At 43.7% G+C, this 24,554-nt stretch overlaps 1 protein-coding gene across 8 annotated transcripts in view; it reads right to left on the bottom strand.

Moving 5' to 3' along the window:
• Positions 1-389: 389 nt before the first annotated feature.
• Positions 390-24,554, bottom strand: part of PIK3CB (phosphatidylinositol-4,5-bisphosphate 3-kinase catalytic subunit beta) — a 115,887-nt gene continuing 91,722 nt past the window's right edge. For all 8 annotated transcript variants that reach the window (XM_083442641.1, XM_083442643.1, XM_083442640.1 and 5 more), the window contains 9 exons: positions 23,456-23,555; positions 21,268-21,446; positions 20,115-20,224; positions 19,218-19,296; positions 7,412-7,579; positions 5,775-5,898; positions 4,416-4,561; positions 2,984-3,116; positions 390-1,840 (listed from right to left, as the gene is read on the bottom strand). In XM_083442641.1, the coding sequence (XP_083298767.1) occupies positions 1,703-1,840; positions 2,984-3,116; positions 4,416-4,561; positions 5,775-5,898; positions 7,412-7,579; positions 19,218-19,296; positions 20,115-20,224; positions 21,268-21,446; positions 23,456-23,555 (1,177 nt within the window). In that variant the 3' untranslated portion in view covers positions 390-1,702. The remainder of the gene's footprint in view (positions 1,841-2,983; positions 3,117-4,415; positions 4,562-5,774; positions 5,899-7,411; positions 7,580-19,217; positions 19,297-20,114; positions 20,225-21,267; positions 21,447-23,455; positions 23,556-24,554) is intronic.

Here is a 24,554-nt window from a genome sequence, read left to right as displayed (position 1 = left end):
CATGCCACTTATATGGGATGTTTCACTGTCATAGGCACCAGAATACAAGCTGGATCTCCCATTGAAACACAAACATGGGAATAATTAAGCAGCTGGATTCCAGATTGATGATACAGTATAGTAAATGACAATACTGAAATAAATGAAATTTTACATCATGGAAAGAGTAACTGAAAGCTTCTCAGTGCTACTGTGTGTATGTTCACACACTTGTGCAGGATTATTGTAATTAGTGTAATTTCACATTTATGACATATTCCTCATTAAGCTTTGGCCTCTTAGCATATTCACAAATTGTGAATCCCCAACATGATTGCAGCTTAATATTAACACAGAACTCTATCCAACTGAATATAGTAGAAACTTTAGAGAAACACAAACACATCTGACAAAGTAAAATAGACTTTAATGCAATTCCTATTTAAAATCATTCTTCTGATTCAAAGACAACTTTATATATAATTACTCTCATTCAATCATCACCAAAGTTAAGAACTACCAGTGTTCTTTGGCGAGTAAGCAGTAGTTAGTCCACCTCGCCACTGTTTCAAAACATTTTATGTTTACATCTTTAAACAAGCAGTTCCTATTGCACTTTTAACTTGAATTACTCTTCTGTTATAAGCACCTTAAAGTATGGTACCTCATTGGATAAATTAAAATAAATCCAGTTTCTCCCATGTATCAACTTAGGCAAAATACAAACTTCCTTGACAAAACAAACAGTGCTGCAGGCATTTAAGTAGTAAAGAACAGGTCTGACTCCCTTCTGGAGTACTGATTAAAAATGCTATAATATAGCATTTCTAAAAATCACAATCTCTTGGTTTTGAACATACACTTCCCTTAGTTTGAGCTGCATATACAAAACCTGACTATGATGCTTAATGCTTTCCATTTTGTGATTTACACAAATGTGTGCAGATAATATAGTTGGTTTTCCAGTGACAAACTCTTTATTGAAGTGTCTTCAAAAGCTTAGATGTTGCAGGCCTTCGCTGAACGTTCAATAAAATTCAAAAAGGCAGTAAACGTTGAGGTGGAATTTCCAAGAGCAAAAGGTTGTCCCAAACATATATGCTCTACATACATTCCAATACATTTATATCAACACAGAGCACTTGGGGCAAAAGAGTCTCTTTAAATATTTTTCTTTTCATTATTAAATGTAGAAACCTCTCTTCTTCTGGCAGTAGTTCAAGACAATAAAGCAGCACCCTGCTGTACAATGAATGATCTGGCAGTTATTTACAGCAGAACAAATATGTTTGTGCCAGAAAAAAAAAGTATATATACACACAACAATGTTCAGTTGCAGCAGAATTAAACACATCAGAAACATCTCTGATGCTGTTTAGCAATCAGATCTTCAAAAAGTCTCTACCCATCTAGACCAAGTTAGAGAACACTGTCCAAACATAAAAAATCTCAAATATTTACAGCTTCTCAATGTATCAAAATAATAATAATATAAAAGCTTAGTGGTAGCTTTCAGCGTGCAAAGTCAGCAGAAGCGATTGAGGAATCTGCTAATGTTACAAAATCCCGAATCTTCTTGAAGCATTCCAAAGCAGAGTGCAAAATAAAATCAGGAATCGTTCAGGCAATATCCTTGGGTCTGTTTTGAGAAAGGGTCTGTTGTTTCCCTTTTAATACTTTATTGTCAGGGTAACATTAAGCTTAGTGCAAATTCATGAACCACCTAGGATCGGTAATCCTTCCGGACCGTGTGTGCCATCCAGTTCACTTTAGTAGTCCAGCTTTCTCTGAGCGCTTCGTCAAATTTCTGCTTAAATTGCTTTAGTGCCTCTTCATCATTCTTTCCTAAGGCAAGGGAGTCCTAGGAACAAAAAGCAGTATTAAGAAGATTGCTATTTGCCTTGAATACTCAACCCTTGAGATTTCTTTACTTGCTAATACTGTTATTCCATGGCAAACTGCCACTGTTTTGCTGCACACAGTAAGAATGTGCTTCTTATACTCTATGAACAGTATTGTTTCTTCAGTCTGATACAAAAACAAATCTGCCCAATTTGAGGACTAAATAGCAGTGGTTTTCAACCAGTGTGCTGTGGCACCCTAGGGTGCCATGGGCGACACTGCCCCCTGTCCCTCTTTTCTTCTCTCCTCTAATGCCCTCTCATATCTCTGCCTCCCAAAGGCTTGCACAGCTGTTTGTTGCAGCAGCCCTAGCTACAAGCTCTGCGGGAAAGTGGTGCCTCTGGGGCTGGGCAGAGGGTGCTTCCCAGGCCCCTATGGGGCAGCGTGAGAAGGCACCTCTCTTTGGGGCAGCGGGGGCAGCTCAGAGATCAGGGGCAGCAGCTGTGGCTGAATGAATGAATTTATTAATTTCGGTCACAGACCAGTTCCAGCTCACATACAACATCAGGGAAATAATAAAACATGATAGGGATACATTTGAATTTGCAATTGGGTATAACAGGGACAATACAGATAAAGAAGCAGTTAAAATATATATAAGTTAAATCTTAATCACTAAAATATAACCTAAAATTGTCAGTTAAGGCCTTAGAGCTGATGTCGCTACCCAGAGGACTCCCAAGGAGAGGGGAGAAGAGAAGAGGCGGAGGGAACCCTCCACAAGGAAGGGGTGAGGGGCTGCCAGCTCTGCAAGCAAGGTGTGACATAACTGGGCTCCTAAACCCCACAGAGGTGCCACAGAAAGAATGTAGTTGGCCAAGGGAGCCGTGGACTCAAAAAGGTTGAAAACCTCTGCTATGGAGTATAGACTTATCTAGTATTCAGATGAAAGAAAACAAACCATGTTGTTTGGGGTCTTGGATAGCCACTGTCCTTTGAAGTAGACAGAACTAGACTAGAGGGACCAATGACCTCAGCTTTTTATGTTCACAGCATATGAGGAAGACCACACCAGTTACATTAGGAGCATCACAGTGAACAAACTTTGAACATGGTTAGGAAAAAGGACAAATATCACCTAAGGTGCCTATCAGAGTTTTACCTTTAGATACTGGATGTCTTTAACAGAGGTTAACTCTGGAAGCCCAGCTGTTAACATCAGTGCAAAGAGAGTGATAAATAGGTTTCCATGTTTTCGCAGAATCAAGTACGCTTCTTCACAACATTGGCGGAACCTTTAACATGCACAAACAAACACATACTGTAAAGCAGGGCAACAAAAAGTAGGCCAGACCCCAGGCAGCCTGATCTGGTTCAAGAGACATTTGTTTGAACAGGATTGACTCACTGCTGTTATCTGAGGTAAATGAACTTGCTAACCCATCACCTGCACCCATCTTGCAAATTGACGTGGACAAACCAAGGGTTGTTCCCTCTTTAGGTGAAAAAAGGGATCCCTTGCAAATCACTTGTTTTTCCTCCTGCGTAGCAACAGAAAACACAAGAGCAGCACAACTCCAGTTGCTAGAAGGAAGGAAGCCAAATATAGTCATTTGTACTGCAGTGCCAAAGCAAATTAAGGTAGCCAAGGAACAGGTGGTGACTGTATGGTTTATGGGGCGTTGTTCTATGGCATGCAGGAGGGAGAGGAAGGGGGAGAGGGAGAGGGATGGATGGAGAGAGGGATTCACACATATTGCAGCCCACGTGAAAGTACCAGGTTAACTAGTCTGCAAGATTTGCAAAGGGTTGCGATGGATTATGGTGCAGCAGCAATATAAAGGCCCTTCAAGAAAGACTTGACTGTGGCAGAAACTGTTACTTAGTTTAGGGAAAGTCATACCGGGGTGATTCCATGAAGGAGGATCAGAAAACTGGACATTATTATGGATATGCTGTTACTGGAAGCAAACATGTCTGAACTGCTCCCTAGTGATAGGAATACATATTCCAAAGATACCATTTCTTACACTTAATTCCACACGTTTCTGAGTGTGTCTGCACCTTAATATGTCTTCCGAAATTAAATTCTCCAGTGTGTTTACTCCTAGTTTTTTTTTAGCCTACTAACAGGAAGATTAAGAAATTAGACTGGATACAATGGGAGTGTTATGTATTCCTTTTAAGTGCTTTTATACCATCCTTCAATTATATTTCTCAGGGAGGTTTACAAAAATAGCAGGAAATTTGCTTTTTTTTCCCAGCAAGGAGAATGAAAGAAAGAAAACCTTCATGCGAACACAAGTAAGCTGTGAGACTGTGTGTACATCATATTATGACAGAGAAACAGAAAGAGTTTACAAGGGGAAAGAGATAAGCTGTGTGACTGTATAGGTGGTAGTCCACTAAATTTTATAGGTGGTAGCCCACTGAAATTAATGAATTGCTTTAACAAAATATCAGTTTCAACACTGAGATTATATTGTGTGATTTTGTTCATAATTATGGCTTTGTTTTTATTTTACTGTTTGATGACTTCATTTTGTGGTCCACTATGATATCTTAGGAAATTATTTTGAGAATTTAGGACTCACCGGCCAAATTTTTCAGTGTTTCCAGTTTTCCCCTGCTGAATGACATGTATAAAATCATAGGTAAGGATGAAAGGCACTCGCTCCCTTTTAATTCCAAATTTGGATTTGAAGTTTCCAAGAATATGGCCAAAATCTATGTGAAAGAGCTGAGAAAAGGAATAGGAAGAGAAGTTAGTGAATAAATCAATAATTTTATAATTCTGTTGCTCTAATTTTTAAAGCATTATTACATGCATTTTCTCCAAAATGCAACATGAATAATTTTTTTTCTAGCCCCAATGCTCAGAAATGGTTTGTGACTTAAAAGTTACTTTATTAGCAAGTAAATCAGCACAGCACCAGACATACCAGTTATTTTTTACATTTAATACCTGTGTAGGAAAACACCATGTAGAAAGTGGTTCTTAGTATTTATAGAATGGTACATGATTTAGACGTGGGTGGCGCTGTGGTTTAAACCACAGAGCCTAGGGCTTGCTGATCAGAAGGTCAGCGGTTCGAATCCCCTCAACAGGGTGAGCTCCCATTGTTCGGTCCCAGCTCCTGCCCACCTAGCAGTTCAAAAGCATGCCAAAGTGCAAGTAGATAAATAGGTACTGCTCTGGCGAGAAGGTAAACAACAGTTCCGTGCGCTGCTCTGGTTCGCCAGAAGCGGCTTAGTCATGCTGGCCACATGACCCAGAAGCTGTATGCCGGCTCCCTCGGCCAGTAAAGGGAGATGAGTGCCACAACCCCAGAGTCGTCTGCGACTAGACCTAATAGTCAGGGGTCCCTTTACGTTTACATGATTTAGAAGGGTATTACACTTTGAAAGTAGCATTGTTGTTCCATCACTGAATGAAGCCCCACGTGCTTTAGTTTGGGATAGAGCCCAGCTCTTCCCCTCCAATGTGTGGCTGATAGTTCAGCTTTTGCCACCAGCTGAAAACCCTTGTCTTCCTCCTTGCCTCTGGAGGAGATGGCAGTTGAGATAAGCAAACTATGTGGTATTTTCATAAGAAGCAACTGAAGCAATTCGGATTTTATTGCGTCACTGATTTCTGTATTGTTTTTAATTTACTGTGACCTGCTTGTGTGATTTGCTTGTGATAAATCGTAAAATCATAGAATTGTAGAGTTGGAAGGGACCCCGAAGGTTATCAAGTCCAACCCCTGCAAGACACAAATTCCAACATGCGGTCCTCCATCCAATATGAAACCATACTGGACCCAGCTTAGCTTTGCAACTGTGCTAGCAGTTTTATTTATAGGAGGGACAAAGGGTGGGATATAAATAAAATCAATACATCCACTAGGTTCCAAGCAAAACATTTCCCCAAGAGGATCATGTAGTGGTTTGTTTGCCTACCATGACCTTACCTGGCCATTCTTCCTGACCATAATATTGTCACTATGTCTGTCTCCTATGCCCAGCACATAAGTAGCTACACAGTAGCCAGCGCAAGATAGAGTAAATGTCTCAATGGCTCGATCCAAATCATCTCTGAATTGAAAAGAAAAAATAGATTTTATTGGTATAAATGCATTTTGTTCAAATCCATGCTGCTTAAAATTAAAGACGAGAAACTAGCATTTCTTGAATTGCCCCTTGCACAGCATCAGGTAAGCATCTTCCTAGATAGAAGGCAAACACAAAATCTACCTTAGAGTCTCTTTGAATATAACCAGATAATGAAACATTGTGAGCTGTGTTTGTACGGGGGCCTTCCAATATGTGAAATTGCTGTGCAAATTTAATTCACAGAAAGAACACTGTAGAGAGCTACGCTTGTCCTTTATGAGATTTACTGTGAAAACATACAATGAACAGGCAATATGTTCATTGTTTGGCAACGGTAACGCATCAAGCACCTTGCTGACAACACGGAACACGCCTCTCACAATTATTGCCTGCAACTTTCAAAACTCTGCTCAGAAACACAGTGCTGAGGATCAGTTAAACTGGATCTCAGGATCTGAATGACTGCCTGGCTTGAAAACACTGACTGCAGCTTTAAGCAAGGACACTGAAAGGAACGGTGATAGGAGACACTTAAAGCATCAGTGGCCAATCTTTTTGGAAAACTATGGGTGATATCCAATGCTCTGGGTTCTGTTGGTGCAAGGATTTCCATTCATGCCATAGAGCTTCCACCCCTCTCTGTTTCCCACACTTTCCCCCAGTCTGTTCCAGAGAGCTGAAGTTCAGGTGCGCCCCAAAACCCCACTGCAATACATGGCATCTGTGCCTTGTGCCAGTTAACTATGACTAAAATAAATTCTAAGGAAAGCAAAATAGACCTAGTGGACAGGACCACGGCTACTACTCTCTTGCTTTTGACTGAAACTGAATCCCAGGAAGAACAAACAAAGCCATCCATTTAATAAAAGGGATGGGTGAGGGGAGGAATTTCTCAAGGGGAGCATTACTGAAGAATGTCGGTTTTGATTACAATTTTAGGTGAACACTATGAGGGTGGAAATGATCTCTCTCTCCCTCCCTGGATGTCATGAAAGATCAGAGCATCCTTTATGCCTGATAGACCAGATTCCAACATGGAATTCTGGATGTGTTGAAAAGTTCCACAAGGGTGGAAGTCAGGTGTTCCACACAGCCTGACACAATGAGGATCTTTTGGGATTTATTTTCCTGGGAGATAATGTCAGAGAGGTGCTGCTTTTCAATTAGCAGAAAAGAAAAAGAAGAAAGGCAGAGAGAGTGTGTGTTTCCAGCTTTAATTTTTATGAGTTAAATCACCCTTAGTAATTCAGTTCACCTGAATTTAATTCCATTCACTAACTTGCATTAGTTTATGGCTTCTGTTAAATATCTTGTTTTGCAATATGCTTCTTGGGGAAAGTACTCAAGGCCTGTGCTAACACAGTTAGATCCCACCACCAACATGCAAATTGTGATAGCTCACCTCTAATACAGTGTAAAGGTCATTTGTGTGAACTGTGAGATGTCAATGTTTTATGAAAAATCCAACATCATAAAAAAAATAATTACAGCTTACCCGGAATTGTATTCTTTAAGCCAATTTAAGAGAGCATCTTTGTTGAATGCAGCAGCAGCAGCAACATTACTACTATTTAGCTGAATGTCTGCAATTGTCTCAGAAGTAGAAACAACCTCAATTAAGCCAGAATGATCTCCTGTTGCTAAACATCCATAAGGTAATATTCTGAGGAAAATAGAGAAATTATAAACAAATCAGAAACATGCTTAAAACAATTTCTCGGGAAAAATATATAGGTTAATTTGAAAGACTGGGTTAAAAAACAACCACAACTATTGGAAACTCAACACAACATGTTGTCCAAGTTCTAGCATTTCAAAGAAGAGGGAGAAAAATCATAGTCTTGGAGTTCTAATATTCTGACAACAGATGGTGCTATTTCTTTTATTTATTCCTTCCAAGCTGCTACAATGGTATGTTGGCATAACGGAATATGTGGAAGAAGAAAGAAGCATGCAGACCTCACCAACACAAAAGAGAAACTCTTTGCAGTGAACGCAGAAGCAAGAGCCTAACCCTTATTGATTTTGTAAGGAAATTCAGTCACTTAAATATATGTGTCCCATTTGCAACTGACAAGTGGATCTTGCCAATTTAAAATCAGTCACACTTTGCACTTAAAATAGCTTCTGGTGTACCAGCCACATGAAGAGTCATTTGGGGAGCTTCATGAGATGAGGCAACTTACTTTAGCAAGGAACACAATTGTGGAAGGATAAAGCATCTGTATTCTGAAAAATGGATACACAGGATGGGGCAGTTGAATGAAGAAGTTCTTCAGGCTTTACGGGCAGGATAGTTTCATGTTTTGAATGGCACTGGAATGGATTTTTGTTTGGGATTTGTGGTATAAATTTGATTTTCTATTAAAGGGATGGGATAAAGGATGGCAGAATTGCCTGAAGTGGAAGGAAGGTTTTTTTAAAAAAACTAATTACCAGGAGCCTAGAGTAGGATATATAATGCAACTTTTGTGGAGGATTAGAACATTATGAGAAAATTAAATGGATAAAAGCTCAATCTCAACTTGATTTTCAAATAAACAACAACCTTTTACAGATTGTAAACATTCCTTTTGAAGAACATTCTCACCAAAGCCAAAGTTCAGTTCAATGTGTTTAAAACCAATGACCAATGCAGAGTTAAATAACGAGAAGCTGTTACTCCATCACTTAGGAAGTTAATGCAAACAGCCAAGCCATGTTCATTGGACAGTTCCATTTTCAAAAAGCTCAGAGTAGAAGTCCAGCTATCCTCCTCCCCACTTGCTCTAAGTTTCCTACATTACAGGGCTGACAAACCTCTGGCCATTCAGATGTTCTTTTGTCTCCACCTCCCATCACGTCAACAAACACAGCAAACAACATTTCAATCTCTGCCATCGCGCTCAATTCAACATTTCCCCACATAATAATAATGCTGAATCCCACCACCAACTCTAGGCGATCGGACAGCAGCTGCACTTCTGAAACTCCCGCTGCCACGATCTAAGGAAGTGCATTTGAGCCCTTATTACGACCTGAGAATCTTTGGGCGGTGTCAGGGAACTGCCATCGGCAGCACCAGAGGTGCAAAGGCTCTCTGAGGTAGAAGGAGACGTAACACCTGAAGAGGGAACCAGTAGGGGGCGAACAGGAATGTCAAGGGAGGGAGAGTCGGAGGAATGGCTCAGAGATGTTTCCAGTGAAAACAGTGGGGATGTCTCAGAGCCTCCTATAGGGACACCCGTTCCTCGCCGGAAACTGTCACGCAGAGAGTCCAGAAGACGTGTTTCCGTTAAGGAGCTTTTATGTTGGAAACGTTTCCGAAAGCAACCACTTTCGGATTCTGCTAGCGACTGACGCAGCCATGCTGGAGGGGCTCCGTCACAGGCAGAGGTTTGAGAAACTGATCGAACTCTGAGGGATTGCAATTTACACACAAGCAGCTCTTCATCCCATCACAGCAATCCGAAAGTCACCGACAGCTAGCTTGTGCCAGGGAGAGGCATCATGAGCGAACCAGCAGGAACCGGAGGGGCAGCTGGAGGAGGTCCAAGCCTGGAGGAAAGGTATAGGGCGTTGGAAATCCAGCTTGCCTTGCAGACGGCGAGGCTGGAAGAGAGGAGGGCTCAGGATGCAGAAAGGGGGAAGGAGAAAGCCACCCCACTCAACAGAAAGATGCCAGGATTGGTGCAGAAATTTGGGGGGGACCCCAGGAACTACCATGCCTTTAGGACAGAGATGCAATATGCTCTCAATCTGCAATTTGATGACTTCCCTGATGAGGAATCGCGAGTGGCTTTTGTAATTAGCCACCTCGAATCAGGGGCGAAGGACTGGGTTAGACCCTTGATGGCAGCAAATAATGAGATCCTAAAGGACGCGATGAAGTTTTTTCGTGCCATGGACCTGATGTTTTCCAGTGACATTGAGCAGGGAGGGGTGCGAAGGCAGTTAATGGCTTGCAAGCAGGGAAACAGGACTGTCCGTGAGTACTGGACTGAGTTCACCATGTTGATTCATAGATTGGGGTGGGATTTATCGACTGAGCCCATTCAGATGCTTTTCGAAGAAGGTCTGTCTTCGTCCGTGAAAGATGAACTGTCCCGGAACCCCAGAGCGGAGTCTATGGACCAGCTGACTAAAGCCGTGCTAGCCATAGGAGCGCGCCAGGAAGCGCGGGCTTTGGAGAAGAGGGAGGGGAGAGGAGAACGTTGGAGGGAGCTCCGCATTCCAGACATTCCAGAGCAGCCTTTCCCGCCGGCAGAGCCGATGGAAGTGGGAACAGCGCGTGCGCGCACAGTTTCAAACATCGGTGAAGGGGGGAAGAAGGAGGGAAAGGGCGGGAAGAAATGCTATCTCTGCCAACAGCCAGGACACTTTGCCAGAGTCTGTCCACGGAGAAAGGAATGGCAAGGCATGGCAGGAGCTGTTGGGGGAGAGGAGGAGGAAAGCACGGAGCAAGTAAAAGCCAACGCCTGGCTGCCGTCGGGGCACAGCAGCCAGGCCCAAAAGCAGTGAAAGTGCCCTCACCAGAACCTCCCAGACCTGCTCTAGTGATAGAGGTGTTGCTAGAGCTGCCAAACGGACACCCCCTACAGGTCAAGGCCCTTCTGGACTCAGGCAGCTCCTGTAATTTCATGAGTAAGGAGTTCGCAGCTGAGCACCAGATACAAACCCTCCCCTTAAGTAAACCCCTGCAGGTAACCACGATTGACGGCAGACAGTTGTTGGGAGGAGAAGTGAACCAACAGACAGTCCCCATGATAATGAGGGTGGCAAGGCACACCGAGAGGATAGCGTTTAATGTGGCCACCTTGGGAGGAGCTCCCATAATTTTGGGGATGAGCTGGCTGGCACTACACGATCCTTTAGTGGGCTGGCACCAGAGGGTGGTCTCCTTTGGGTCAGCGCATTGCCTGGAACACTGCAAGCAGGGGAAGGATCCAGGGGGAGCCAAGCTCACCCTAGCTGGGATGGAGGTAATGAAGCAAGGGGAGGTGCCTCCGCAATATGCAGATCTGAGCAACGTATTTAGCGAAAGGGAAGCGGACAAACTGCCGCCGCATAGACCCTTTGACTGTCAAATCAACCTACTCCCTGGGGCTCAACTCCCAGTGGGCAAGCTGTACGCCATGTCAGACAGGGAGATGCAGGAGCTGAGGGAGTTCATTGACAAAAACCTGAAGAGGGGTTTCATCAGAGAGTCCCGAGCGGTGGGGGGCAGCCCAGTGTTTTTTGTGGACAAAAAAAACACGGATAAGCCGAGACTTGTAGTGGATTTCAGGGCCCTAAACGCCGTGTCGGAACCCCTGGCCTTTCCTATGCCCCGAATTGATGACATTCTGACCAGGGTGAGGAAGGGGAAGATTTTTACAAAACTAGACCTGCGGGGGGCGTACAATCTGATACGAATAAGGAAGGGGGATGAATGGAAGACCACCATGTTCACCCCTTTGGGAGCATTTGAATACCTCGTCATGCCCTTCGGTCTCCAAGCCGGCTCCGCATGTTTTCAAAGTTTTATCAACCACGTCCTGGGGCCTTTGCTCTACAAGAATTGTGTGGCCTTTTTGGATGACGTGTTGGTGTATTCGGAAAATGAGGAGCAGCATGTGAGGGACGTGAGAGAAGTGTTGGGCCGGCTGCAAGCCAATCAGCTGTGGGTGAAACTGGAGAAGTGCCAGTTTCATGCCAAGGAGGTGGAATTCCTGGGGTACCGCCTGTCAGACCAAGGATTGGCCATGGATCCAGGCAAGGTCCAGGCGGTGCTGGAATGGAAGACACCGAAAACCAAGAAGGATGTGCAAAGATTCCTGGGATTTGGGAACTTTTATCGGAAGTTCATCAAGAATTTTGCACACTTGACGGCGCCCATCACCGACTGCCTCAGTAGCAAGAAGAAATTTGTTTGGACGGCGGAGGCGGAGAGAGCTTTTGAAGAACTGAAAAGGGCTTTCGCTTCGGAAGAACAACTTCTGCATGTGGACCTACAGAAGCCCATGAGAGTGGAGACAGACGCGTCAGACAGAGCGGTGGGGGCTGTGCTTCTTCAGCCGGGAAGAAATACGTCGGAGTGGAGACCGTGTGCCTTCTTCTCGAGGAAGCTGAATAAGTCCGAGCGGAACTACACGGTGTATGACAGGGAACTACTCGCCATTCACGAAGCGTTCCGGAGGTGGAGACATTTATTGATTGGGGCACAACACAAGGTGCAAGTGTGCACCGACCACAAGAATTTGGAGTATTGGAGAACAGCTCGAGTACTCAACCAACGACAAGTGAGATGGGCACAGGAATTTTCCAAATTCCACTTCGAGATTTGTTATGTACCAGGCCCAGAGAACGTCAGGGCGGACGCTCTCTCACGCAAACCAGAGTACTTGGAAGGGGAGGGGGCAAGCGAAGAAAGACATGTCATTCCTGAGGACCGCTGGGTGTGTGGGGCGGCGCTGGTGGGGAGACGAGAGCTGGTAGAAGAAACGGAAACTGACGAATATGCCCAAAATAAGCTCAGAGGGCTCAGGGGAGAGGGTGAGAGCCCGGAGGGTTTTGAAGAAAGAAATGGGGCATTGTATTACAAAGGGGCACTGTATATACCAGAAGGTGAATTGAGAGGGAGGGTACTCAAGCAGTTGCATGATAGTCCCACGGCGGGACATTTTGGACAACACAAGACCATGTGGATGGTCACCAGGGAATTTTGGTGGCCCAAGGTGAGGGAAGATGTAAAGGAGTATGTAAGAGGGTGTGACCAATGCCAGAGGGCCAAGGGGGAAAGAAGGGCGCCGGCAGGGTTATTGGAACCACTACCCACGCCGGAACGGCCTTGGGAGGCGGTATCAATAGATTTTATGACGGATCTGCCCAAATCCAAAGGGAAAACGGCCATCATGGTAGTAGTGGACCTGTTAACTAAGATGTGCCACTTTGTAGCATGTTCACATGCAGTCACAGCGGAAGAAACAGCGAAGTTGTTTGTAGAACACATCTTCCGGCTGCATGGCGCCCCCTTGAGGGTTATCTCGGACCGCGGGAAACAATTTACTTCCAGGTTCTGGAGGAAGCTCATGAGCTTGCTGCACGTGGAAGTCAATTTCTCGACGGCCCGACACCCTGAAACCAACGGGCAGGCGGAAAGAGCAAATGGCATCCTCCAACAATATCTGAGGTGTTATGTCAATGACAGAGGGAATGATTGGGTCGAAAAGCTGGCGCTGGCAGAATTTGCCTACAACAATGCGGAGCATGTGTCCACAGGGATGAGCCCCTTTTTGGCCAATCACGGGTGTCACCCCAGGGCATTCCCAGGGGAGGGAGGCGAGAGATGGAGCGTCCCAGCGGCCGAACATTTTGTAGAAGAGATGGAAGCGATCCATCGTCAGCTTCAGCTCAACTTAGAAAGGGCCAAGGCACAATATAAGAAGCAGGCCGACAAGAACAGAAGGGAAGGTGAAACCATAAGGGTGGGGGATCAGGTGTGGTTGTCCACCCAAGGGTTGCCGTTCAAAGGGGGTTGTAAGAAATTAAGACCCAAGAGATTGGGACCCTTTGAGGTCATTCAGCAGGTCAACCCAGTGGCTTTCAAACTCCGATTACCCAACCACATGAAATTGCACCCAGTGTTCCACAGGTCGTTACTGTCACCGTACAAGGGGGGAGGTGAAGGGGAGCACACCAGGGGACCAGTCTTGGAAGAGAGGGAGAGCAGTAACCATGTAGCGGAAATCCTCGATTCCAGGTGGAAGGGCAATCAGGTGGAGTATTTAGTGGCGTGGGAAGGGGAACCGGAGTCAGAAAACACTTGGGTGACAGCAGAGGAGGTCAATGACGAGGTTTTGACAGAAACGTTCCACCAAAGATTCCCGAGGAAACCACAGCCGGCAGCAAGGTTTAGGAGGGAGTATTTCGGCACCACAGACGAGGAAGAGGAACTGGAAGGATTCGCGGGGTCGGAGTTGGAAGAAGGAACGGACTCAGAAGACGAGGAGTACCGAGAGACTAGGAACCACAACAAGTGGAGAAAGGTGTTCGAAACCACAGACGATGAGGAAGGTTCTTTCCGGGGTTTTACCTCCTCCCAAACTGTAGGGGAGGAGACGGGAGGGGGTGAAGGGGGCCCTGGAGGGGAGGTGGATGTCAGGGAACTGCCATCGGCAGCACCAGAGGTGCAAAGGCTCTCTGAGGTAGAAGGAGACGTAACACCTGAAGAGGGAACCAGTAGGGGGCGAACAGGAATGTCAAGGGAGGGAGAGTCGGAGGAATGGCTCAGAGATGTTTCCAGTGAAAACAGTGGGGATGTCTCAGAGCCTCCTATAGGGACACCCGTTCCTCGCCGGAAACTGTCACGCAGAGAGTCCAGAAGACGTGTTTCCGTTAAGGAGCTTTTATGTTGGAAACGTTTCCGAAAGCAACCACTTTCGGATTCTGCTAGCGACTGACGCAGCCATGCTGGAGGGGCTCCGTCACAGGCAGAGGTTTGAGAAACTGATCGAACTCTGAGGGATTGCAATTTACACACAAGCAGCTCTTCATCCCATCACAGGCGGGTTTTGTGAGGTTAAAGTGTGACGCTTGCTGCCTGCTGCACTTCGTGACATTTCAACCCACCCTTACTTGCAGTTTTCGCTGGGCACGCTTCCAACAACTTCCCCTTCAAAAGCAGGCAATGATGAAAGCTGCTCAGCCCCCTGAGGATGGTAAGCTCACAACCAGAGGAAAAAACATCCTCGTCAGAGAGACAGCTTGACAGGAGTCAAGCTGGGGACAAATCCTCAGGGCCCTGGTCCACCTCATCCTTGCCTTCAACATCTGTCAGAGGGATTCTTTCGTCCCTATAAAAGAACTATATAAAGATAGCCTACTGACAGATCTATAAGCCACCCTGAGAAACGACTGCTATTTTCCTTCTGCAATGTCCCCCTAAGGTCCACCTATCAGTTCAAGCCCTGCCTCTTTCAAATAAATTTGATGTGGTTTGGCGCTTTTCTTACATCACAATTAATCTTTGAATTTATAACCTTCTTTGTAACAAAGACAAGATTTTACCACAGGCTTGTTGCCATATTTTGAAAAGCAAAAAAGAGGGCACATTTGCGGACTTCTACTTTTAACTATGGATCGCTATGACAACTCTCATTTTACACACCCATCAAAAAGAGGACATGTCCTGAAAAAAGAGGACACATGGCAACTCTAAGTCTGCTACAAGTTTTGTTTATCAGCCTCCACAATGAATAACTTTATTCTTCCCTTCATGGATTGTTGGGATGTGGGGTAGAGGGGGTGAGTCAGCTCAGGAGTAAATTGCTTGCATTTCACAGAACTTCATGATGCTGGTCTTGCCATTTCCCAAAGTCTTGGTTATTGGAGCACCCTAGAACCCATTAAATGTATTATATTTACCACTGTCTGTATGATTCTTCCCTGATTTGGTGTCCTTTTGCCTACTTTTATTTGTTCCATAAATATATCCTTTCCATAGCCATGCCACATTTTTAACCATAAAAAGGAAACTTATTCCTTGTTATTAGTGTTGTTCCTTTTTCCTTAACAGAAGATCAATCCTTTAACAGCTACATGGCAGGCAGAAATTCAACAGGTGAAGCTTTAACCTGCTACTTCCACCTCCATGCTAACAGAATCATATGTGCTGAATTTTTGCCTTTGGGGTAATGGTTGAAAGCATAGAATGCCAATATAAAAAGGGAAAAGTTGGCAACCCTATTAATTAAAGGTAAATGTAGAGGTAAAGGGCCCTTGGATGTTTAAGCCCAGTCAAAAGTGACTATGGGGTTGTGGTGCTCATCTTGCTTCAGGCCGAGAGAGTTTGTCCACAGACAACTTTCTGGGTTATGTAGCCAGCATGACTAAACTACTTCTGGCACAATGGAAAACCGTGACAGAAGCCAGAGCACACGGAAAGACCGTTTACCTTCCTGCTGCATCGGTACCTATTTATCTGCTTGCACTGGTGTGCTTTCAAGCTGCTAGGTTGGCAGAAGTTGGGACAAAGCAACAGGAGCTTACCCTTTTGCGCAGATTTGAATCACTGACCTTCTGATCAGCAAACCCAAGAGGCTCAGTGGTTTAGACCACAGTGCCACCTGGTCCCCTTTACCTTTTACCTTATTAATTAGAGTTAGTTCTGATGACACACATCTGTACCCACTTTATAGACATCATTGTCAAAACTGGATTGAAAGCAGATATGGTAGTGCCAGACCAAGGGACTGAAGGCATGGAAAGCCAGGTAAGATCACCTTCTCTCCATTTGTCTGAAAGGGTGCACAGCCATCACCAATGCTCTGGAGGTATTAGTAAAGTAAGCCCCAAGCATTTGGAGACTCAGTCAAGAATCCTGTTCCTCCTTGCAGTGACCGCTTTTGGTAATGCAGCAGGATACTGAACAAAAGTATGAGAATGAGAATATACATTCAGGATGACATTATTCGGCAGACTCTTTGGTTTCATAATTTGTGGTTGTTGTTTTCCATGGAGAGGAATACTTAAGCACCAGAGCTTCCCAGGCACAGAATTCTTAGGGTATGCCACTTTCTCAGCAGATTGTAAAACTCCGTAGTTCCAATCTTCAGAGGCTGGCCTGGTCATTCTGCTCTCTGCTTCCCTCTCTATGGAGAACAGGGCTTCAATGCAGTCATTGCCTTAGACCAGGCACCCCCAAACTCGGCCCTCCAGATGTTTTGGGACTACAGTTCCCATCATCCCTGACCACTGGTCCTGTTAGCTAGGTATGTTGAGAGTTGTAGTTCCAAAACATCTGGAGGGCTGAGTTTGGGGATGCCTTTTTTGACCAACCTTCTCCAACCTGGGCCCTTCAGATATTCTCAGAGTACAAGTACCACCACCCCCAAACATTAGGGCATGTTGGCTGGCTCATGGCAGCTATAGTAAAAAAAAATCTGGAGGATACTAATATAATGTAGATGTATTGTTAATGAGGACCACCCTCCCCAACTCCCCCCCCCCCAAAAGAAAAGCGTGGACAGGCAGCTGAGGAATCCAGCAGAAGGCTCTATGTCTGAGCAGAAGCAGACTGTGCCCCATTTTCTCCAACCTAGATAAAAAGTATTCAGTCGCTCCTATAGGTTTTGGCTAACCTAAACACCTCTTACAGATTCCAACATTGCAATTAAAAGGGGGTATAAAAATAAGCACAAGGATTTCTGATGGAGTTTATCTCAGCTCATTTAGCCTACCATTCCTTTTTTAAAAACAAAACAAAACAAAAACCCTAACATTATTTGGAAAAAAGATTGACACATAAGACACGTATTATAACAGCTGGTCAATCATTTCCTGGAAGATTTAAAAAGTAACCTTTGAACTGGCTCATCCTACTCCACTTCCTTAAGTCAGCCTCAGATAAGAGTGAATCAGAGAAATCATTTCAAATAACTCTTCCAAACTCAGCGCTGATTGCCAACAAAGTATGTGGGCGAGATTTATAAGCTCCACCCTACATTAGGGAGGCAGCAAATGCAAAACAACTGCTCAACCTTCTCATTTTTATTGTTTGACATATGTGAGATGGGAAGACCTTACCCTAACTCTTAGCAAAATTCAAGCTGCTTATTTGGAAGAAAAGTATCTCGAAATATTTTTCCTGTTACCAAAAGAGATGGTAAATCAATATATGACTTCAGAGAAAATAAACACTCATCTGTTTACCCTGAAGGAAGCAAATAAACTTCCTGAAATAATCTATATTTAAATTCTTCTGATACCAGAGACATAATTAAAGAGAACCTCTTCGTGAATAGCATATTTGCCTGATGGGTCACTGTTTTACAACTGCCGCTCTTATCTGCGTGGGCTATGGCTGTGTGTCTGAAGCTCATTCTGTTTGTTCAACTCCTACAAAAAATATTTAAGATATGAGCTTAAGATCACCATCTGGTGTGTCAGGAATACACTTCCTAGCTTTGTAAAACAATGTGCACAGTAGCAAGTAAAATAAGCAAATACTGTAGAGTCCTATTAACTTACGGCACAGTAATACTCCTATGTAAGACACTCTGGTCCAGGAGACAAGGGACCATGTATGCGACAAACGGCCAACAGAAGCACTTCAGAGTGTTTGGAAGCCACATTATTTATTCTCATGTAATGTTAAGAACCACAGTTTAGTGCAGCAGCAAGGAACCAAATAGACTTCTCATCTGGCGCTCCCTCCCTATTCTCTGGTCCACATCCCTTTAGACTGCTGCCCATTGGCACTGAAGCTCTGAAATTCCCTTCTGGAAGATGTTTATTCAGGACTCTTTTCTGTTGGGGCTATTCTGAAGTCAAGCAAAGGTTGACTTTAGGGTTATGTTTGCAGTTTCAGGGTACGTTTAGGATCCCTTCTGAAAGTTGCAGGGCTCCTCCCCAAAGCTCATATTTTGGGGTCTTTACATTTTTGTTTTTTTAATGCTAATTTGAATGATTTGGGTTTTATGTTTTAAAACAGAATGCAACTATTTTAGTAAGTAAAATAAAACAGTGATTTGGAGAGGGAAGTGACTGCAGGTGGAAAAAGTGGAAACCACTAAATTTCACGAGCAGGATTCAAGATGAATGCATGAATTTGGTTTAAACTTTATGTAATCTGACATTTACTCATTTATTTTGTTTATTCAGGTGAATCAAGTTGACTTGTATTTACAATTGCACCATTTACCAGGGGTAGCGTCTTCCCCCATTTTATTGCTAAGTGTGCTTTTTTTTGCAACTGTGGCCCAGCTCTCACAGTGATCCTACCAGAGGGCTAGAACTTGTTACTGTGCAGAGAGATATACTGCCTCCTAGATATCTTTGCAATCTATAAGGTGTCCCACAACGGTGGGCATTTTGCTAGCGATTGAATATTGACAGCACAAATCATGGTATCATACAAAAACACCTACAACGCATGGAAGGCTCCAGGAGGAGGTGAAGTCACAGACGGCTCTGCCATGCAACACTCAAGCAGCTGAGATGCTGCTGGAGATGAGAAGAACCCAGTTCACAACTTCCTTATAGCAAAGTGGCCAGCAATGAATCTGAATAAAGCCATACACAGCTCAGAACCCAAATGTTATTTGCACTGCCAAAACTAACACAAGAATATAGAATCATACAATAAAGCAGACATACTATAGGTCTTATATCACCCCCTACCAAGAAGTTAAAAATGAATAATATAAAAAGTGCAGTCATCTGAAGCAGACTCTTTGCCATTTGTATGTAGTGCCCAACATGTTCATAGTCTAATTATACATCTCTGAAAAGCAAGAGCTTGGCAAGAACACAGAAAATCTAGTAACTGCAGGCACTCTCACCGAAGATCTAGACCAGCCTCTTTCCAAAGTAGATCCATCAGGCGTAACATCTGAAGTGTTAACATGTCTTGCCGTAGATCTGCAAAACAGGAAGGCATGATTTTATCAAATAGCTGCTACCAAGAAATTTGAATTAAAGACCTACAGTGTTATGTGCATTGCAACGAACACAAATTAATTCAAGGCAATTTGTTCAAACCTCTACTTCAGGGATGGAGGACCTTTGGCCTTCTGGATGTTAAATCAGCCACACCCACCATGGTTAATGGTGAAGAATAATGGGAGCTATATGATGGAAGCTGTAGTCCAGAAATATCTAGAAAGCCACAGGTCCCCAACCCCTGCCTTAATTACAGGTGAAGTTAAATGGAGCCATGAATAAACCCTCTTCTTCCCAGACTGTAAAGGTAAAGGTAAAGGGACCCCTGTCCATTAGGTCCAGTCGTGACCAACTCTGGGGTTGCGGCGCTCATCTCGCTTTATTGGCCGAGGGAGCTGGCGTACAGCTTCTGGGTCATGTGACCAGCATGACTAAGCCACTTCTGGCGAACCAGAGCAGCGCACGGAAACGCTGTTTACCTTCCTGCCGGAGCGGTACCTATTTATCTACTTACACTTTGACGTGCTTTCGAACTGCTAGGTTGGCAGGAGCAGGGACCGAGCAACGGGAGCTCACCCCGTCGTGGGGATTCGGACTCGCCTGATCGGCAAGTCCTAGGCTCTGCGGTTTAACCCACAGCACCACCCGCGTCCCAGACTGTATTGTGGTACAAACAGCACTGAAATGATAGAATTTATCCAGTGCTCTTTCGCTTAACAAAGCTAAAGGATTGCAGTGGTAACAGTAGCACAATTAAGATAATAGAAGTAAGAGTGGGAGCTGTTTTGTTTACTTACCATCTCCATTTTTAAAGATGATCCCTACCAGATCTCCCCCAAACACTTTGTTGTTGTATACGATCCATAAGGGCTTCATTTTAGAGTCCATGTATTTACATTTCTCCACACTAGGCCAAAGTGTAATAAATAATGTTAGCGACTTAAAAAGGGAAATGAACAATCACCCTAAATGTAGCAGGGTAAAAATAACTCTGAAGGTAACTCAGTAATAGAACACCGCAACTTGGACAAATGCCTTAAAAAACTTTCATTTTGCTGCTGCAGTATAAGGTACACTGGCAAGTTGGCATGTTCTGTATATGGGGTGTGTTACATATATAGGGAGTCAACTCAACTGCTCCACTAGTGGAAGCCAGCACAAGGTCTCCTGCTAGCATAAATAGAGTCACTCTCTTCCCCCACTTTCCCAAATCTAGAGGGCCGGGAGAACCCTCAGAATGGCATGTCGGGGAGGAGACGGGAGTTTGTTCCACCAGACAAGCAGAAAAGCTTGCATGGACGGAATAACCTCCTTAGTGATACATTGAATTCCATACTGAAACCCACAGATCTTGGCTCTGGCAGCTACCAAGGCAAGTAAATAAGTGTCCATATTAACTTAGAAAACATATTTCATTTTTTACACACACACATTCTCCTTATCTGGATTAGGGTCTGAAAGACCAAGGAAAAGTGTGGGTGCGAAGGAAAATGTGTGACATTGCTTAACACAGAGAACGTCTGTCAAGGCACCAGCCTTAGCTTTGCATTTTCAGGCTTTGTGGAGCTTGTGCCAACATGACATAGCCTTAAACTGGTAGGTTTTCTGATAATTTAATATGTCTTTTGTCAGTCACTGATTGCTGACTTGAAGGTGGCACATTATCATTCAAGGTATTGTAAGAACACATTTTAAGTACGAAAGGTCAATCACAAAAATCGTTAGTCCAAACCAAAACAGGCATCTTAACCTTAGGAAGCCAGAGATTTGCTTACATAGCCAGGTCAAAGCATGAGGGAGTTGTCAGCCACATGAAGACATGCCGCCTTGTGTGCCAACGCGTCTGCTGAGCAATGCAGCCAACAGAAGTCAAAGAGCAAGAGCCTTCTGCCTGTCTGCTTCCACCTAAGAGCTACAGCGTACATAAAAGCAAGAGACCACTTCACTTACTACAGTTCTGAAAGCAAAACGGAAGGATTCAGCGGGGACTGGAGATTGGAAAGGGCTTCTTTGTAGGTCCTTTGTTTTAAACAGGTGTGCATTGCATCTTTTCCTTTGGCTCTGCTTTGTTTCACAGCATTCAGTTTTATTATACTATTCAAAGTCTTCATCTTATTCAGTGCTTCAACCTGAAATAAATTTGCAGAATAGATTTTAATTTCTAAATCTCTGTGAGGTCAAAGTCTAAGTCAATCAAAATGGAAGGGATCAATCTTGTAGAAAACACTGCATTACCCTCGATTCTGACTGGGCAGCATTGGCATTGAAAGGACCCCCATTATCTGCACTGCCCATCTGGTGCAAAGTCAGCACCATGGGATAAAGCTGTGAAAAAGCAGCTTCTACGCAGGTGCTTTTTTAATGTGAAAAGGATCCTTAAGTAACTAGATCAGGCATAGGCAAACTCTGGCCCTCCAGATGTTTTGGAACTACAACTCCCATCATCCCTAGCCAACAGGACCAGTGGTCAGGAATGATGGGAATTGTAGTCTCAAAACATCTGGAGGGCCAGAGTTTGCCTATGCCTGACCTAGATCCAAAAAAAGCTTAATGTTTCTGTCATCTCGTCTGTCAGGGTCACCAGAAAAATATTTTGCTCATTCCATTTATTCAGATGCATGCCTGATGGTTTCAATGTGATCACAGGACTCCCCATCCTTAGCTATTTCTCTCGGCCCTTGTGCCTTCAAAACCCAGATGAAAGCTTACATGCTAACTCCAAGCCAAAATAGAGGCTCTGTTTTTGGCAAACATCAGTCACAAACACAGAGCTGACTGAAACTTCTGCTTTGCTGCAATTATCTCCAACTGTTATCTACTTACTGTTGGGAGTTTCTAGGAGGAAGCAGCTGGGATGCCTTGAAAATAATTAAGTGTTAACACTGCAAAAGTGTTGTGCACCTCTCTGCAGCTCCAACAAAGATCGATTCCCTTATTATTAAGTGAACTAAGTTTGGGATAGGAGGCTGAGTAGGTTTCTCTCCACCAGTACTGATTCACTTTCAAATTTACAGTTTTTATTTTACTGTAAAAATTACCTTAATGTATCAGGCACAGTTCAAGGGCTTAAACTTTCTTACAGATAAGCTGATTTATGCCTGGCAGGATGCTGTGGAAGCTGTATGGAGTTTGATTACAGAAGAGAGGCAGTGGAGACCTGTCAGGTCAGCCATCTGTCAAAACCCAAAGCTCCCTAATTTCCACAATTCCAGGAGCTGTGCAAACATCAGCAACAAGGGAACAAAATGCAACCTGTGCTATACAAACAGGAACTTTTTGAAGTATTTCTACTTTGTATTTCTTCCGTGTTTGCACAGTTGGGAATTTTTTGCGCCCCTTCTTTGATTGCACTGACATGCACTTCCTTCTCTAAAGTGCACAGAAATGTCACAGTCCCAAAGCCTATCATTGCTGAAATATGCTTAAGACTCCCATTCTCTTTTAGGAGTTCATTCAAACACATTTGTAAGAAAGAAAACATTTTCAATACTCCAAAGCTAAATTATTTTCTTTTGCAATGCAGATTCCATTAGAACTGCTGAATTCAGGTAATTATGGTTGCACAGGGAAAAAAACCACACACATCTAAAATTTTGCCAACTTACAAATCAACTATAAATAGCACCATTTTCAAAATTATTTCATTAGAAAAGACCAGTGCTTTGATTTAATTGCATGCATGCAAAGATTACCACTGCTATGCCAGGTGGTGTTTAAGCCTAACACAAAAGGGCAGAATCAGATTGACTGCTAAAATTCCAGATTATGTCCAGGACACCTGTTTATACATCATAGTACCCATCTATCCTTTCTTTGCTCATCTCATTCACAGGCAGCATTTGCATGTCTCAGTAAACCATAGTTAATGATTTACTATGAACATGGAGATGGCTCCTCTCCTAGGATGAGCAGACACAAAAAACCATAATCCCTGTTTTAGTGTTATGCCCTGATACCATAATATTAAGCCATACTTTGTTTTTGGTTTAGTATCATGGTTTGTCTGATAGGGGAACAGTGAAGTGGGAGCATTCCCCATGTACATAGTAAACTGTTTCTGCAATGTGCAATGTTCAACCTGGACCATCATCGCATCTCCAGGAGTGACTTGAAGGTAAGGATTTAAAATAAGCAATACCTGTCTGGAAAGTACTTTCATGTGAGCAATGCTTCCACGGCAGTAAGCTTCAAGTATCACACCAAACTGCACTGAAATGGCAGGTATGTGCACTTCTGATCTACAAGAAAAGAGGAAAAACCCCTCCATGTACAAATACGTCTCTCGCAGTCATTCTACATAATTAGGGAGTTGTACGATAGATGTAACAATAGCACGTCAGTGTCTTAAAAATAAAGAAATTGAAAGTCAAGTGGGCATGTACCCTTTCATATGGGATAGCGTGATACAACTGTGACCTCAACTCCTTTGCAAAACAGCTGTCCATCCCATGCTCCAAGTGAAGCATTCTGAACTCTCAAATCATACCTTGCTAAAAGGAATAAAAATGAGTAGACATGAATCTTGTCATGAAGTCAGTCAAAAATACAGGAAACAGAGAGGGAGTCAAACGTTTTGGCAGGCACCTTCCTATGTGGGAGGGTTTTCCCCTGACTTCTCTTCTACATTGTTAGCTTATTTTGTAGTAGAAGGAATGCATGCTGGAGCCTTGCCAGAGAGATGGGTTTCTGATGGGTTACAGTGCCGCAGCAGCATCTACCATCTTTCTGAAGTCCTTCCTCACTGCTGTTCAACGTGGCAGTGAGACAACTGGGGAAGAGCATAGCTGGAAGGAAAATCTCAAGCACTCTCCCTCTCACATGGCAGACTGTATCCTTCTCCCTAATAGCATCTTTTATTTTACATAGACAGGCTAGGACTGTTTCTTCTTTGAAGGCAGAGAACATGTCAAAAGGTGGCAAGAAGAAAGTTAATCTAAAGCCAGGAGTTACGTGGAGTCTTAGATATTTTTGCTTTTATTTTGTAGAATTTATATGCTACTTAATTGTAAAAAAGCAAGCAAGCAAACAAAACAGCCTGAAAACGGTTTACAAATTTTCCTACACCCTTACTGGAAGATTCACCTGGATTCCTTTTGCTGCCTGAGACATTAGCTCAGTCTTAAGGGTTTCTCATCACATCTATTAGGGCTAAGAAACTTGGTCTCAGAACAGGAGATTCTTCATTTTCCAGTTTTTCTGACAGAACATATAAATAAAGGAAGGATGAGACTAGTCTC

Source organism: Podarcis tiliguerta (genome assembly GCF_965153285.1).
Source record: "Podarcis tiliguerta genome assembly, chromosome: 5".
Taxonomy (NCBI): domain Eukaryota; kingdom Metazoa; phylum Chordata; class Lepidosauria; order Squamata; family Lacertidae; genus Podarcis; species Podarcis tiliguerta.
This window is presented reverse-complemented; position numbering and strand designations above follow the sequence as displayed.